The sequence below is a fragment of the Accipiter gentilis genome, chromosome 28, assembly GCF_929443795.1.
Source record: "Accipiter gentilis chromosome 28, bAccGen1.1, whole genome shotgun sequence".
NCBI classification, from domain to species: Eukaryota; Metazoa; Chordata; class Aves; order Accipitriformes; family Accipitridae; genus Astur; species Astur gentilis.
This window is the reverse complement of record NC_064907.1, coordinates 21,303,141-21,320,967: the sequence shown is the minus strand read 5'-3', so window position 1 is coordinate 21,320,967 and position 17,827 is coordinate 21,303,141. Positions and strand designations below refer to the sequence as shown.

Here is a 17,827-nt window from a genome sequence, read left to right as displayed (position 1 = left end):
AGCTGAAGCCATCTCCTCACCCCCGTCGCGATGTTCCACCCGACGGGACGGGGCCCTGGGCACCCTGCTCTGAGGCTGAAGAGCCCAAAGACATCTATCTCCCTGCAGGCTCTCCCCACTCAACTGGCGTGTGGAGGTCCACGCTTGGGAGAAAATGCACCTGTGGAGCACAGAAGTTGTTGGAAAAACAAGGACACGGTTATTTCACCATTACCTCTCCCAGAATACGCAACCATGGGAGAAGGTACGGAAATGAATTGTTTATTCATTTTTAAAAAGTCAGCAATGTAACACGAGGCATTTAAACACAAAACCAAGCCTGAGTGCATCTGTTCACCTGTTGTACTCGGTAAGGCAATTTTTCTTTCACTGAGCAGAAGGCTTCAGTAGACCGGGAAAAAGCTCTGCCTCCTCTCCCACAAAAACTAAGGAATGTGTCTCTAATTGCAGCACAGAGAGCAAGAATGAAACTTATTTTATTTGAGGCCACAGAAGTATCTCCTATTCAAGCCAACAGTGGCCTAATTTAGAAGAAAATGAGTGACAGAATCGGGTGTAGGCAATATTGGTATTTGTGCCTTCAAATTCTAACCTCAGTCTGATGCCTTCAAAACAGAATTACATACCAACAGCTAAAAAACCCCAAACTGCTACACCAAACAAGAACCACATTTATGTAGTGAAAACAACGCTCAGCTTAACAGGCAGTTTGTGTAAGGTCTGGGGGAAAAGTCTCTTCCAGAGGGTGTGGAAGTCCAAGTCAGGCTGAGGCACAAAAACTGGACCTGCTAATGGTAGTGTTATACAGGGCTCCAACCAGCCAGTGCTGGTGAGATTTGGTAAGCTACCCCAGTACAAGGCATCCCAGTTTAAGGCATCAGGTAGTGCTGATGAGATGCATTTTTGGGGACAGGTCATTCCTTAAAAGGCACCGTTCTAATGACATCACTTTATCCAGAGGAAGGGTTTGTAGTATAACCCTGATGATTTATAATCCCACAAGTCAAGGAAGACAGACCAAGAACATGGGGCTGCCCTGCAACCAGGGCAGCAAGAGTTTTTTCTGATGTCACCAGTGACATCTTCCCTACCTACAGATCTATAGGCAACATATACATTAACTGCAGCAAGGCATAATGCTCCACACTAACAGAGGGGAAGTTAAGATCTAGACGTGCTTTATTTTAGAGGATTGATTTCTTTTTGGTTTAATTATCTTGCAAAAACTGAAGCAAGCCTGCATTCTGCATTCTCCATGTATTAGTTTTTCCCTGTGCAGCCTCTCACATTCTGCATCTAAGTTTGCTTCAGCTGGTAAGCTTTGCTGGTGAATGCAACAGCAAAGGGGCAGCTTGTCAGGAAACAATTTAGCTTTTATGTATTTGGTTACAGCACTCTGTTTAAGATGGGCTTTACTAGCCCAGTTACTAGACAAATGGGTGTTCCAAGCGTAAAAGCATATCAAAAGGGTTAATCGGAATGGCCATTATCTAACCAGAGCATTAACTAACCTAAGTCAATGCTCTTAGCAATTAATAAGATATTTGGGAAAAATTAAAAAGAAAGAAATCCTTATGATCAACTGCTTCCCATCACCCAGGCAGTACACCAGACATCCTTTAATCCTCCCCACCACAGAGTCTGAGCAGAACTTTCCTATAGTCTCCTGAGCAGTCTCCCTAGAGAGAAAAGAAAAAAGGAATGCAGTTAGGTTTACAGCTCCACACAAGGCTGGTTTCTTTCCAGCACATACAATTTGTTGTAGGGCTTGCACCTTCTTCGACAATTTAAGAACTAAGAACATTAATGAACATTTTCAGTACATAATTCCACCTCCTCTAAAATACCCAATAGATGTCAGTCAAGTGGGGACCTGTCTCTTTTAAGCTGCTTAGGAAATCCAGCTCTTTGTTTCTAACACTAAAAAGCTTACCTTAATGAAGGAGTAGAGTGATTTCCCATACATAGTCAAGAATTCCCTTCTGATATCCAGCATATCTATTTCAGAGCGGGACACCATCACTCGGATCAGCGTGTTGTCATCTGTTCCCAATCCCTAAAGAAATAAACCAACCATCTACAACTACAAAGCATTTTGGACAACTCAGTGACAGACACAAAGGTTTTATCACTTGCTCTTCTGTGGAATCTGTTCCTAATTAGAGCATTTTTGCGTTAATAGAGTGATCAACTAGCAGCTTGCTGCCAAGTAAGCATATCGCTCTGAGCTTCTTGAGGGAAAAGAGGTCCATCGAAAAGCTCAGACTTTTTTTTTTCCCAGTTAATAGCAGAGTTTCTCTTTATCTAATGATTGCTGTCATGCTACTGACTTGAGCATGGAAAGGCAACGGGAAAAAAAACCAACCAAAAATAGCAATCTCATACCAAAAGCTCTTTACCTTCATGGATTTATACAATCTTTCAGCAAAATATGCAGGTTTATTTCGCACGCACTTTACTGTAAGGGAAACAAGAACAGGAGAATTAAGGCCAATAAAAACTGAAGGAGAAGGTCTTCCAAACCTTTACAGCCCTTTCTCAGTGAAGGTGTTTATTCTGTAAAGATGCAATTTCAGGGCCAACAAACAGCAAGTACAATTCAGTCAGTGACCTGCTGTAAATTGATGTCTCCATGCCCAGTGCACAGTAATATTCTCTTTAAGGCTTTAATGCTTCCTGACAGCAAATGTCAGCTACCAAAGCATCACTTGGGAAAGCAAACAATATCATGAAGCACAGAATTTTCTCACCCGATTGTATCTGCAAAGAGTAAAACACTCTGGCTTGCAAAAAAGACAAACAGTATCTGCCTCCTGAAGCTATGTAAGCAGCCAGCCAGGGCAAGATACAGTATCTCTAATTATTTAATTACTTTGTAGACAAAGTTTAAGAGCAGGGAACTCACCCACAGCTAACAAAGCATCTTCGAGGTCTCCTGACATCTCAGATTTAATGCTGTCTGTTATGTCCTTATTAGCAATCCTGCTGTATGCATCAAAAACTAGGAGGAAGAGTCAGTGATAAAAAGAGCCAGTGAGATGCTTCAGGGCATACAGTGTGTAAACCACCAAGGATCACTTTGCAAGATCAAGCTCCTCATATTCCATATGAACATTGTACCATTATTGTGACATTGTAAGCTAAATCAGGGCTGTCCCACAGAAATAATTCATTTTAATTATCAACTGTCTTGCTAATTGGCCTACCACTGCTGCTAGCATTTTCAAGAACTGCCAGTTAATGACGGCAGTTTAAATGCTTAGCTCTGCCCCCATGGGAGTCACACTTCATTATCTCCAATTTACAGGCTGGAGCAAGTTGTACTGATGTTTTTCTTAAGTCCCTTTTTGTCTCAGGAGGGAATAAAATGGTCTTAAAGAATTTAATATGACTGGCCTCTAGGATACCTGCTGTCTCAGGAAGAGTTCACAATCAGTTAATGAACAAGTACAAAGCTCCTACAAAAGTGTCATGCTCAAACAAGTTAAAAAATCCAGGACACCGCAGAGGGTCCTACCTCTTAGTAGGTGGCATCTGTTCCGTGTACAGAGGATGGCCATAAATTGTACCTCATCTGTTCCCCATTTCTTCTCCCCAGCTTCATACAGGCACTTGAAGACATTATGAATAGACAAAGTAAGGCTAATGAGAAGACCAGATGTACATAACATGACATGTTTACTTCCTTGGTGCTTGAGCACTGCTGGCCTGTGGCTTTTCTAGATCACAGGTATTTTCCAACAAATACTAACCAAGCACAGCAACTCTCAACTGAAGGGTCTTCTCCCCTCCCAGATCCCCATCCTGTCTAGAGACCTCTCACCAGAGTTGCAAAGGAGGCTAGAACCATTATCCCCATTTCACCGGCTGAGTCACAACAGTGAAGAGGCTCCCCTCAAGGTCAAAACTGAGAATAGAGCCCAGGTCTCCACCTAGGGCACTGCTGTCTAGTGTAGGTTCAGCCTTACTGTTCTACCTTGAAAAAAATGAGGTCTAGAAAAAGCAAGGAGTCACCATGCATCACATGTGCAAGAACAGACAGTTGTTGCAAGGAAGCAAATTGCTACACACCTGAGCATCTTGCTGAGCAAGGGCATCATCCACATACGTTCCCTCATCTCTGTTTCCCTGCGGAGATACAAGGATGAAAAACTCATTTCACCAGAGCAACTGATAGAAGCAAGTCCTGAAAGTTCCCCTTAAAGTTGAATAGTAGCTTAAAAATACAGCAAAATATAGCTCAGATGTAATTTGTACTTCCTTTTGAAACGAGCAGCAATCTATTTTAACTGGGCCATTTTAGAAAGAGCACATGGCGTTAATGCATACCCACAGTCAGACTCCTCTCCCTGCAGAAGCTGGGTGTGAAATGCAGGCAAGGCGAAATGCAAGATAAGTGAAATAAAAGTCAGCCTGAAACGCCTCGTCACTAACGTGAGAGGCACGTCCATCAGCAACAGGAAGATTCACCCCCATTTCCCTTAGCCTGGACTTACCGTCGAGAGGGACACGAGGACTCTTCGAAACATGGAAGATGTGTCAGAGACAATGTCCTCCTCGAGGGTACAGCCATATTCTAGCAAGAGCACACACACATATGACATGTGTTAACAACAGGTCCACCACCTGGACACCGTTTGTCCACAACATTTGCCAGCCATAAGCTAGATAAATATATAAGTGTGCTCAGGGCTCTAAACATCATAGAATCGTAGAATGATTTAGGTTGGAAAGGACCTTTAAAATCATCGGTCCAACTGTTAACCTAACACTGCCAAGTCTGCCATTAAACCATGTCCCTAAGTGCCACATCTACACAACTTTTAAACACCTCCAGGGATGGTGACTCTACCACTTCCCCGGGCAGCCTCTTCCAGTGCTTGACAATCATTTCAGTGAAGAAATTTTTCCAAATATCCAATCTAAACCTCCCCTGGCGCAACTTGAGGCCATTTCCTCTTGTCCTATCGCTTGTTACTTGGGAAAAGGGACCGACCCCCACCTCGCTACAACCTCCCTTCAGGTAGTTGTAGGGAGCGATCAGGTCTCCCCTCGGCCTCCTCTTCTCCAGACTAAACAACCCCAGCTCCCTCAGCCGCTCCTCGTAAGACTTGTGCTCCAGGCCCCTCGCCAGCTCGGTTGCTCTTCTCTGGACACGCTCCAGCACCTCCATGTCTTTCCCGTAGCGAGGGGCCCAAAACTGAACACAGGACTCGAGGTGCGGCCTCACCGGTGCCGAGTACAGGGGGACGATCGCCTCCCTGCTCCTGCTGGCCGCGCTCTTTCTGATACGGGCCAGGATGCCGTTGGCCTTCTTGGTTATCGTCATGGCAGTCCAGCCATCACATTTAGTGCTACAGGGCAAGATTAAGAAGCACAGCCAGTATAAACCTGGCGATAGATCCACACATGGACAGACATCCAACTGATAGCCATAACCATGCCACCCCATTTTATTTCCACAGATTTAATTTCTGTGTGAAATTCTAATCCTTGAGGCTGTTAGCAGGCCTGCTGTTGACACCTGTTTAACTCAGAGGTTCTCTCTGGACAAATGGCAATAGTTGTATTGGCTGATTTGTCACATTTAAAGGCTAGCAGACCCTTCTTCCTCTTCACATGTCTACGCATACACACAAGTGACTTCAGTCAGTATGATAACAGCTTGCAGTTTGCACTACATACGAAGTTTGTAGTTCTCATTAATGCGCCGAATCTCTTCGTTCGTGCGAGAAGCCAGAATTTCAATCAGGCAACCTTCATCTGTTCCTGCACCCTAGGGAATTGCAAAGACAAGATCCAAGATTATTATGACAACTGTTTTGATATGCAACTAGGATTTTTTAAAAAAAATTATATATGTTATTAATAAATTAATAATAAATGTATAATTATGCTATATTATACTAAATTGACCAGAACTTAAGCCACATAAAAGGAAGACTTCCAAACCTTCATAGCCCTCCTCAGTTCATGCACATCATACATGGTGGTAGGAGTCATCATACCAATGATAACCCTTTCAAAATTCCCACTCAGCTCAGACTTCAAGTCATCAATCAAATCCTAGAAGATGGAGAGAGGAGAAAGGAGTTGGGAGAAGATACAGCCTTCAAGAATAGAAAGAACTCATTCAGCACTTTTCTTCACGCTCCAGCCGTCCTTAGATGAACAGTTGCTCTGACCAAAATAAACTTGGCCAGGAAAAGCTTGTGCTAACCTTACTGTCGTCGAGACTAGGATGTTGTTCACATTTCACCCAAGTGACATAACCCCAAAAATGTCTGCATCTCCCAGTTAAAGACAGAGGCACTAATCTCTGAAGACCACCTACCCTGCCAATACTGCTTTTATAGGTGATCAGAACTTGCTGACGTTGGGAAATGTTTAGTTTGGTCAAGATCTCAATGATGGCGTCTTCATCTGTGCCTGGAAGAAACCAATGGAAACCAGTCAAGCTGCTTGCACAAGAACAAGATGCATGCTCTGGTCTTGTCCGGAGTGTGCCATTAGCCATCTTCTGCTCCTTACACAACCTGGTTCTCAACAGCACTGGGGACTAGATCAGTTACAGAAGTGCCTCAACCCAGCCAGCAGCATGGCAGTACCACACTGCGGGATAGACAAGACAAGAGCCTGAATAAGGATGCTTTTGTGGTGAAGACTTGGATTTCCAGTTGGGTTCAAGTCTCAGCCTGATCAAGTTGCTCGATTCCTTTTGGTGCCCTCATACGGTAGTGGGCCAATGCAAATGGCTAGAATTCCCCTCTAACAAACCACCAGACAAAACATTCCCAAAGCTCGGGGGAAAAAAAAGAGGATTTAACAGTGGAGGGAGACCAACTTACCAAATCCCTTCATAGCCTTCCTTAGTGCCTGTGCTTCTTGCTCAGCACTGAAACTCGAGACCCCCTTGATTGTTGCCTAAACCCACAGGAGAGGAGTTATGAAAGGCAGACTCAAAGTGATACATACATTAGAGCTGAACTTAAAAAAAATTTAAAATTCAAAAGATGCAAACACAGTGACAGCAAGTAAAGTCCACCCACCAAACATAAGTGATTTTATAGCAGGCTTCCATCCTTCCCTAAAGAGAAACAGTTTGTTCTAGAGGGACTTCCCAGCCACATAAGAAATAAGCCACAGGGACACAACTAAAAGAAGAAAATATCTTCATATAGCTGGCCATGGAGTATCTGGCTTCCAATTAAACAACGGCAAGCAGCCTGACATCTCTGTTCAGTCCAGCTGGGGCTTCTTCCAAGCAGTTTTCCATGTAAATCATAGAAGAAGTTGTTCCCATCAAAGCCCTATTCCTGTCTTCTCTAAGAGCCACCAAGGACCATCATTCTGTAAAATAATGCACCAGGAAGCGCAGTGTTCTACTCACAACAGTGATTCACAAACAGGTTTCTCCTGCCTCCTGTCCAGTGCCATTTCTGTGGGTCTACACTGTCTCTTACAAAGGGCTCCATGTTCCCATGAAAATCATCAGCAAAACACTGCTTAATATTCATGTAAGTTAGGCTTTCTGAAACAGGCACAGGGATAATTACCATATAGATGGATACCGTGCAGGTTGAACCTGGAAAGAATAATATGCCCAGAAAGTTTATCTGGAGAAATTAATGCTCTTCGATCTACTATCTGATTGGATTTTTCATTAACTCCCAAAATGGAAAAGCCCGTATGGGTGGGTCATTCTCCTCTAGTATGAGGAAGCAAAGAGAAGCGATAAACTCACCCCCCATAAAGGGACAGATTGTGACATTGCTCTTCCTGCTGTGTCTTTATCTGAGCTACTCTCCCCACTTTTATCTTATCAGAGCAACAGCTGGCACAGCAAACATGCACGCTTACCATGACTCTTGTATTTGGTCAATCTGTTATTGTTCAAGTCCCCAGGCCGTTAGACAACTGTAATAAAAAACAAAGGGAGTGTCAGTTTTCTAGCAAATAATTAATGGACTATACCTACCCTTGCCAGTTAATGGGGCTGGTTAAGTAACCATCTAATTTCTCTGAGGACTAAAAGCAACATTTGAACAGCCCTACTGAACTCAGTATCCCTGAGTTTCCAGTTCTGCTTTGTACAGAATGAACAAAGGCTGGCTTGCAACAGCATAGGGCCAGGGCGTTTGCCCTGTCTGAAAGAAGGATGTGTTGCACAAGCAGATGATTAGCGCTAGTAATTTGAGAAATTTCTTTTCTATTGCTATTGTGACAGCCTGGCTGAGGCGACAAGGAGAAGCAGACAATGTTGCCCTGGGAGTGAAGAAAATAGACTTGATTCCCATGCCCTTCAAAACATGTGGCTTTGACCTTGCCAGGTGAGAGCCTGAGGATGAATTAGGGCGAGGGTGCCTGCACAGTCCTAACAGCCTTCACAGATACTCCCTGGGAGGCAGAGACAACATCAAGGTGTAGATGAGCATGCAAAGGATAACCTCACTTGAGGACTGGGACAGGAGAATTATTTTCCCTCTTAAAATCTGCTGCATTCAACATCTCCTCAGTTTGGTGCAATGTGTAATTCCTTGTAGGACTTCAGTTTTAACCAACTGTTAAAGACCTCAATAAAAACCACCACAAAAACATAGCTTACTTGCCATCTCCCCAGGGTTATTTTTTCTGCTCATAATTTTATTTTCTTGCATAGGGCCTACACATGAACACACCCAAAGTATTTTCCCATATCCCTGGTCAGTTGACAGAATGTCAAGTACTAGGACGAGGGTCACTTCCCTGCAACTCAAGTTCAACACAGCATGAGCTGAGGTTCTTGCATTAAAGCCTCTAAGTAGAAGCAGTGATGTCAGTGGCTGATGACATCTCTCCTTAATCCTGCTCATGGTGCTTAATGGCTGCTATCAATGAACCCGGACGGTTGTGCAAGAACAGTAGAGTCTTTGCTCATGCTTCACATGACTCTTACAAATCCAGAATACTATTGGAGGGTGCTGTTCAGACAAGTTAACTCTCAGTATGACATTTGCCATAGATGTCTTACACACAGGCACTCCCAAGTGCTCTCCAGGTCGTCTGTATGTTATTACATCCTGTGCAATCAGGCAACATATGGAAAATTATTAGCGTTGAACTTGCTTTCTTTCATTTGATTATAGATTCCAGTGGTCAGATTATGACCCAGACCTCAGAAAAGTCATCTTTGCACTTCTCTAATCTTTTACAGAAATAGAAAGCCAGCTTTTTTTTTGCTTTAGCCAGACACTAAATAATGGCTTTGAATTTCACACATGTTTTTCTGATGCAGTTTTACCCTTCAGTTGGTTTGTACACAGAAGCAGGAATATTAGACAGGCTGTTTTAGCAAGTCGATTAGAGGGCAAAAGAAAGGCCAATAAACAAGGAAAAGGGGGTGGGAGGCAGAAAAATTCTGAGTGCAGATGAGCTGGCAGAAAGAAACCAAAACATGAAGAAAGGATGCATGTACTGGATTCAGGGCAAATGTTCCTGCAATATCAAATTACAACAGAAATATCACATTGAATATTGACTGTAATATTCTGACTTCTTCATCCAGCTTAAACATCACTAGGAATATAGAGTAGAGCACTGCAAAAAGGCAGCGGTGCTAACCCCACTGCGCAATCTGCAAATGCTGTTTTGTTCCCAGTATATTTCTGTGTGTGGTGCCACAAGAAATGAGCCACTGAAGTTACAGGTGGAAGTTGTCCGTGGTTCAGCCAGGTTCTCCAGCAATGGTCCCTGCCCCTGTAACCCTCTTTCTCCCTTTCATAGATGAAGGCATCTCCATGAACTGCTCAGGCTGGGGCATTAGACGAATAAAACTCTTCTAGCCACCCGCTTTGCTACTAGAGAGAGAAAGGAATTGCGCGGTCAGATTTGCCAGCACTTTGCAGCTTAACACAATTCCTGGCCTGCAGCTCAAATGGGGAAAAACAGCTTCAGGATAGGAACAACACTTAACTCCGTGTTTTGAAGAATTAAACTATGCAAGCAAAGAGTCAGCTAGCAAGTACTAAGGTACCCTGGCTAATCCCTGTAGTGATGTTATTTGCTTCATCCCAGAGTAAAGGCCTGAGCTAGCTGATACAGTAAACCTGGCTTAGAACAGGCTCAAAACACTGCAGCCAGATGACAGAGTGAAAGCGTACGAGGCATCTCTCAAATTATTCAATTTTTTTCCATGGATGACCTTTTCCTGGCAGACTTTATCAGCTAATCAGGCAGTTATAAATCCACGTCAATGTCCTCTAAAAGCTGAATCCAGAATAAATTTCATTTATCAGAAAACAGCTGAAACTATCGTGTGTGCTGGCCAATTAAAATCTAGGCATGCTCTGAATCAAGTTTTCCTGGCTGTACACAGAACACACAGAGCTCCCAGCAAGCAAAGCTCCCAACAGCTTAAAAGGATGTAAACACAGGGGTTTTTCCCCCCACCCCAAGTCTGAGCTCATAGACATGTTGCCAGTCCTACACCTAGGATCTGGAGTAGAAAACCACCGTTTCGCGACCCATTCCCTTGCAAGGCGAACACTGGACTTGTTTGACGAGTTCTTTCATTTGGTGCACATTTACTTGAATACAAACCCACACCCTGCACCAGATCAGCTTTTCCATGGCTCTGCCTCCGCCAGCTGTTTCCAGTGTGCTGGATACAGCCTGCGCCCACCACAGCTGACTGTGCTTCAGGGAGGCAGAGTGCCCTGGGGTAGTTCTGGGGCTCATAGCGGCGTGACTGACACTGATCCCAGCCCAATTTGCAGCTCAGGACAGGATCTCCCTTCGGCTGGCAAGCCCTGAGCCAGCTGAAATATCCCAGCACCTCCCACACGATGACCTTTGCCTGGCCACTGCCCTCAGAAGGAATAACAATATAATACTGAGTTAGCAGAGCCTTGTACTCCTCACTTCAGCCTGTGCACCCGTGCAAAGCTCCTTCACAAGCCCCCTGCCATGCCCTCCGCACTCCAGCATCCAGTGGGAAGGACTTGCCAGCTCGGGCACGGCAGAACTAGGAAGCAAAACCTGCGCTCCCTGTGCCTGGAAAGAGTCAGCCATCTTCCTCCTTCCCACAACCCACCTCCCCATCCTTCCTCACCCCATGCCTGTGCCCTCCAGGGCTGCCCCAATGCCCTAATGCCTTGGCATCGTGGCCTCGACAGGGTATCCGCCCAGCCAAGGGCTGTCCTGCTCCCGCACAGCCGCACTACCTACCGCTGCAGTCTGGCAAGCAGGGACGGTGCTTGGCACCTTCCCAGGCACCTCTAGCCACGCGACCCCTTCCCATGCCAAAGGGGACCCCCCGGTTAGTTTGGCGCTCACCTGCTGTCCCAAGCGGGTGCCTTGGCAGGGATGGGAAGAGCTTTGCTTGGCTTGCTCTGGATGGCAAAGTCCCCGCCCTGGAGCGGGGTGGGACAAAGCAGCTTTTCTTGCACGCGTAATGGGAAGGCAATCCAGCCTGGCTCCCCTCCTCTGCCCTTCCGTAAACAGTTGGTTGTAATCCAGAGCAGGGAGAGATTCCCCAAGGAGCCTCATGCACATTTTGCACATTTGGGGTTACATGGAGGCCCTGGCAAGTAAAGGTGGACTGGAAGGCTTGATGGCTTCCGCCCTCCCCAGCTCTGCCTGTAAAAATCTCTGGGAACAGAGGGGGTCTCTGACTGCAGCCTAAGCGCGCAGCCAGCCTCTGATGTCTCACTTTATGTTGTCTGTAAAAGGGTATACCTAAGGGGGGAGCGAGGGGGACGACAGTGTGGAGCACATGGGCAGCAACAGCCTTGAGCAGGAAGATTTGTTCCTCCCCCTGTGTTATAGGTGGGGATTTCTTACCTGTATTGTGTCTCCTTTGCTCCCACAGCACCTCTCCAGGTCTTCAGCATCATTCCCCCTTGTCTAAGAACTTTGCGTCACAAACAGCCGTGATTTCTGTAAGAATGATTATTTTCATAAAGGATTATTATTTTTTGCCCCAGTAAATGGCACTGCCCTCAAGTCAAAGCACTTTAGGCAAAGGGACTTCAGTTTTACCCTGATGTGACACTGCCAAGGTCAGCCTTGGACAAGATCATGAGGCTGACAGAGGGAAATCAACCTTGCAGTAATACATGTCTTGTCTTCACTGTGTTTCTCTTCAGGGACTTTGGTCTCCTCTGATGCTGAAAGTTCAGTTATTACAATGGGTAAATCGACCCTCTCAGGTTCTTTTTTCCAGCTCATATGAGAGTTATATCTCATCCCTGTGCCTCTTTGCACACGCTCTTTTGCTGGAAGAGACCTAAATTTAGCAGCTCGGATGAATGCAAGCTGTGCTCCAGTGAGCATGTCTGTGCAGATGGCTTATTATAGCTCCCACGGCAGCTCAGTCTCCCAAAACCAACCCCACGGAGGCCGGCCAGCCAGCCAGCATCTACTCAGTCTCTGCTAATGCAGGGGGACTTTGAACAGAGGGTAACAGAAAAACAAGGTTCAAGCCGCACTCTCTTTTTCCATTGCAGAGTCGCTTTCCTTGCAAAATCTGGCACTTTATCCCAACCAGGATTCAGTGTGGACTAGTGCATATTATCAACAGTCACTAAGGAGAAACTCTTCTCTTTCCTACATCTGTTAAAGTTTCCATTCTCATCCCTTCCTCTCACGTCAGCTGTCTCCTGCTCTGGGCCCATACCCTCTCATTTGAATCTACCAGCAGGAGAACTGCTGTGTTCCTCCATCTTACATTGCCTCTTAACTTTTTTTTAGCCTGTGTATTTTCAAAAGCTTCATTCTTCTGTTTACTTTCCAGCCTCTTCAACCCCAAGGACTGGGTGGCTCTGACACTGCAGTCAATCGTATATGGAACAGTAATTATTTAAGACCGTAAGGTATTAATCTTCTTTGGAAGTTATTTATCCTTTAAATATTGCACCAACCCTGCCATTCACGATTTGCATAATTTAACCTTTTCTTTCTCCCTGGGAGAGGCTCCAAGTAGGGAGGAATACTTGAAGATGAAAAGTGTTTGTGTGGATGTTTTTGGCCATCCAGAATTACTCACGTAAGTGTAGTCTGTTCGGAAGCCAGATCTGACCCAACACACATCTGAGTTCCCTATAATATTGGCTGGTTATGGATGCTGGCTCCATAGCCATCCTATTCAGACAATCACAATTATTTGGACCAGAAAGGAAAAAAAAATACAAAGTACAAAAGCTTCTGACCATGCTGAGAGTTAGCCAAGCTTCTCTGGAAGGTGGATGGAAGGACAGGGGATTTAGGGCAATGGTTGTCTGCAGCCTGTGGTACCTTGCGACAGGAGCTGCTCCCTTCAGGAAAGTGAGGGGTTGTTGCTGTAGGAGAAATTTCCTATATAAGGTTCAGGAGACAAAGCTTTGTCTCTCCAGGAGCTCTTCGTCTAGGGTCTGACAGCTTTCAGCATCTTGTCTTCACCTGTTAAAAGATGGAAAGGCTATGGCTTTCCTTAAATATCTCCAGCCTGAAGCACTGTCTAGCATAGCTTTCCTGCCTTCACATCAAAAGAGGGACAGTAATGGACAAGCCCACAGTTCCTGTCAGTGTAGTAAGTGACAAAGCACATTGTTTATCTTTTCACTGGTATTTCCTATTTGTCCTGTCGATGATTTTAAACCCCCTTGTTATAAAGCTCTCCAAAACCCCAGACTTTACTCAGTTGCATACCTGCTCTGTATTCCCACTCCATCCCACTCCATCTACAAAAGACATAATAAAAATTAAAGGTCACAGAAAGACAGGGCAGTGTGCATTAAGTAAATAAATTGAGCTTAAGCAGCCAGCCTGTTAGGAAGGATGTATTTATTCTAGGTCCCACAATGAGAACAGAGCTGAACCTCTAGGAAAATGGCAGCATTTGTGTTTTTGCCCTAAGGACCTAGCCTTTTAAATTTGCACCTCAAAGAGTAGAGGAGCCTGGTGCTGGAAGGAGAGATTTCAGTGTGTCATTTGATTAGTAGGTAAGTGCCTTTAGCTTCAGAGAAACAGCCTCGCCTCATTCACTGAGGTCCAAATCCTGGCACTAACGAAGCCATTAGCCAATCACCTTACAGATTTAAGTGGGGGCCAGAATTTGGGCCTTTGGGGATTATGCAGGTGTTTTCAGGAAGTTCATAAGGGAATGCTCATTTTTTTACCTGAGCACCAGCAGTTTGCAATCCGCAGCCCCTGAAAATGGGGTTATTCAACTGTTGCACAAGTGCTGTGGAGCTGTGTTGGAATGCAGTAGCTCAGTTAGACTACTGTCTCCATAGCAGCGGGTAGCTGAGGTTAGGGTGGAGGCTGAAAACCAGCGCTTGCTTTTCTAAAGCACTGATTTTCATTTGCTTGTAAGAGGGTGAAGAATTCTTACATTCTGCATATTAATATCAGATTAGTCACAAAGTTAATTGCAGGTTTTAGGACTCACTGCAGAGATGTAGGGGTACGTCTGACACTTAGAGCAAGGATGTCTCCTGACCTCCAGTTCAGCACTGTATAAGATGAAACATCCATTTCCACAAGTCAGAGGTAGCCTTGGTGTAGAAACAGTGGTGCTTTGGGGAAGACCCTAGGAAGAGCCAGCCTGAAGCTTTCGTTCTATTATTTGGGCGAAGCCCTCTTAAAACAAAGAGAGGAAGGAAGGTGACACTCTCCCAGAAATAGGTAAGCAGTGTTTATTTGAGGTGGGAAGACTGAAATATTCCAATTCACGTAAGAAATGAAAGTGTTCTTAGCTCTTCATTACTTACCATAAGCACTGGAAACACTATTTTTACAGAGTCAGTGTTACCAGGGGAATGTGCAGCATTCCACCTCCTAGCAATTCAGACAGGACTTTTACAAAGCCCTGAGCACAGCATACCAGTACTGCTATGCGAGTCAAGGGCTCCCTGGATAGACCTGGGTTGATTACATAAACATACATGTCACATAAGGCCAAGAAGGAACAGGGAAGCAGGACTGATTTGAGAAAATCCCTCTAACCTAAAGTGCCTTTAAAACAACACACCGCTTGGACATGGTGGTCTACACGCCTTAGAAAATAAGCTATAAGGGGAGACAGCAATGAGCAGCCGTATGAAAAAGCCAGGAAGCGAAGTCCCCATTTCAAGTGTGCTTCAGTTACAAGATTTTTAATACGGGGATCCTTGCATGTTCTACAGGCAGGCACATAAAAGGGTATCCTGGATGCTATTACAATTTATAACAGTGACAACTATAACAGTGTCTTGCGTGCTACTGCAATCAGTGCTTTCCACGCTGCTGTCCCACAGCATATGCTGTGTTGACACTGTCTCAGAAATACCCACACACTCTGCCCTTCTCTTACAGAGAAACTTAAGGCTGCACTTGGCCATGAGCCCAGTCTACTGTTTTCTTTATTAATTAAAGCTATAAACAGCAGGGAAGGCAAACAGTCCTGGGCCATTGGTTGGTTGACAGCTTCGTCGGCTGCCTGTGTTAATGAATGCCATCCAAAGGGGGACTGGAGTCAGCAAGCACCTCTATAGTGGGGTTGTGAAGATGGTTAGGTACTTGTGGGGTGACGCTTTTACCTTCAAAAGAGCCCTTTGCAGTCATACAAGCTGTCACTTGCTCTTGATCCTAGGTGTGTTGTCTCATCTTCCACTGTTTAAACTGAACTGGGGAAACCAGGTCTGCTTTAACGTCCCCAGCAGAGCTTAAGATGCAGGCTGTGGCAGAAGACACACAGGAGTCTTCATGTGATCTAGGCTTGCCTGGCCTTGATAAGCCATTCCCGTTACTTGCTGGGAAGTCATCACCTAGTGTGGATGCATTGCAGTCAGAATTACAATGCTTGTCATGGTATAGCCTATTTACATTAAGGACAAGAGATGGGCTAGAGCACTATAATTGCATTCAGTTCGTACAAATATAATAACTTTGTCTTGAACAAACCCCCACTATCAAGACTAATTAATATAATTTAATCTCCAGGCCTTAGGGCATTTGCCAGCTCCATGGAGAGATACTCAGTCTGGAGAACTCCTAATGCCCTTGTGGAAGCTACACATCATTTGTGGTACAACCTAAACCTTCCTTCCCCAAAGCTGCAGGCTATGAACTGCTATACCATTGCTTCCAGCAGCCTTAAATGCATTATCAAACCTAAATTTCATTTAATGGGCTTAATGAATGTTTACTTCAATTAGCATACATATAGTTCTGAAGAGGAAATGAGTAGCTTTCATTTTTTTCTTCTTAATTAATATTTCCCTCTATCTAGCTTTATCTTACTTAGCTGCTGTGTAATTTGGCTATAATTACAGATGGATTGGAAACAGACCTATGACTGCCCAGCTAAGGGGGACTTCTAAGGCACAGAGGTATTTGTTCTTTCATGGAAATATGATAGAAACTCACTGGCTGATGTAGTGCTTGGAGTGCGGGGAACACGTTAAGCGTCTTAACATAATATATCTAGTGCTAAAAAGCAACACAAGCGGGGCTGCTGCACAAGCGAAAACAAGCTAGGAGCAAAGGATGCTGATAGCACTGTGTATAAGCCTGCAAACAGCACCCGGTCCTACCATGCCTAAAGATTGTTGGGCAGCAACCAACTTCATCAACCACCCAGTGATGATGAGGCAAAGAAAGGCAGCAAGTGCACACCCTCCCCAGGAAACAAGTTAGAAACACTAAAAAACACCACTACTCACAAGTCCAGAGCTTACCCAGCATAGTCAAAAGACAGAACTACAGCCAGGACTATCCTACAATTGCCTCAAAGAAAGGCTGAGTCTCCTGGGCCTGTGCTTAAATGGAAGTCACAGTCGATGAGAAAAGGGGGCTGGCTAGAGGTCCAGGTGAGACTTCTTGGGGCAAGGAAAGCCTGAGGGTACACTCAGGACTCCGGCACTTGAAACACAGCTGATAAATCCCTTCTCAGTGAGAACCCAATCTGCAAATTTCTCCTAATGTAACAATACCTGCTTTAAACAACAGCGTGTATTTGTAGTGCAAAGTCATGCTCCTTGAGAAACATGGCTCTTTTTGACTTGGTGGTCAATCCTACTGATGTACGCAGTATCAATCCAGGCTATGCATAGTATTGCATCAAACATACATGAGCCTACAGATCTCAATCAGCTCAACTATTTCCATGTCTGCCTACTATATGTATATATATAGGCCCTGAGTGCCATTACTATTGATGGAAGATGTTGGCTTCTAGCTTTAGAAAGGGTTGCTGTTGCTGGAGCTAATGAGTACGTCTTACAAGGGCAAACAGGAGCACATAAGAGATGGAAACTTTTAGTTTTTAAACAGGTAAAATACAGACAGGAGTTCTGGAGTCTTTTTGCTCCTCTGAGAACTCTGAATCTAGGCAAATTACTAGCTAAATGATAGTGTGCTTGAGAGTTGACCTTTTCTTGGGGGTGGTAAAGAAAAGTGATGGCTTTTCTGGTCATGCTAGTAGTGTTCGTGGGCCGCTGCTATGCACTTAAAAGAAATCCTTGGATTCCAGAAAGAAATGGGCAGAAATAGAGATGGATAAAATAGTAGCTCTAATACTCTTCAGCTGATGAGAAGCTTGACAGAAATTTTTGCAGTAAATGTGTGTGGTTAAGGGAACATCCTCATCAAGATAAAAATAACTGGAGGAGAAGACTTAACTATTACGCACTGAATACAGGAAAATATGACCATTACTTTGTCGCCCCTGGATAGTTACGTATAACCAAGCACGGAAAGCTGTGCAGGCTCTTTTCTACCTTGTTGCCACTTCTGGAAATGTCCAGAAGAGGTCAGTGTGCCCTCGCTTTTAAGTTACTTGCCTGAAACCTTTCCAAACGTATGTTTTTATTTAGAAAATGCTGAGCTG

General features: G+C 44.7%; 1 protein-coding gene across 2 annotated transcripts; it reads right to left on the bottom strand.

The window, feature by feature from the left end:
• Positions 1-240: 240 nt before the first annotated feature.
• On the bottom strand, positions 241-12,225 carry ANXA4 (annexin A4). Of its 2 annotated transcripts, XM_049831070.1 has the most exons (14): positions 12,019-12,225; positions 11,821-11,916; positions 7,861-7,917; positions 6,849-6,924; positions 6,335-6,429; positions 5,953-6,066; positions 5,686-5,776; positions 4,497-4,576; positions 4,072-4,128; positions 3,518-3,611; positions 2,906-3,001; positions 2,400-2,458; positions 1,934-2,056; positions 241-1,679 (listed from the first exon to the last, which is right to left on the bottom strand). In XM_049831070.1, exons 3-14 carry the CDS (start codon positions 7,861-7,863, stop codon positions 1,620-1,622), a joined length of 948 nt encoding a protein of 315 aa, XP_049687027.1. In that variant the 5' UTR covers positions 7,864-7,917; positions 11,821-11,916; positions 12,019-12,225; the 3' UTR covers positions 241-1,619. The 2 variants fall into 2 exon arrangements, with proteins under 2 accessions (XP_049687027.1, XP_049687026.1); XM_049831069.1 differs by lacking the exons at positions 11,821-11,916; positions 12,019-12,225 and adding an exon at positions 11,314-11,602.
• Positions 12,226-17,827: the final 5,602 nt, after the last annotated feature.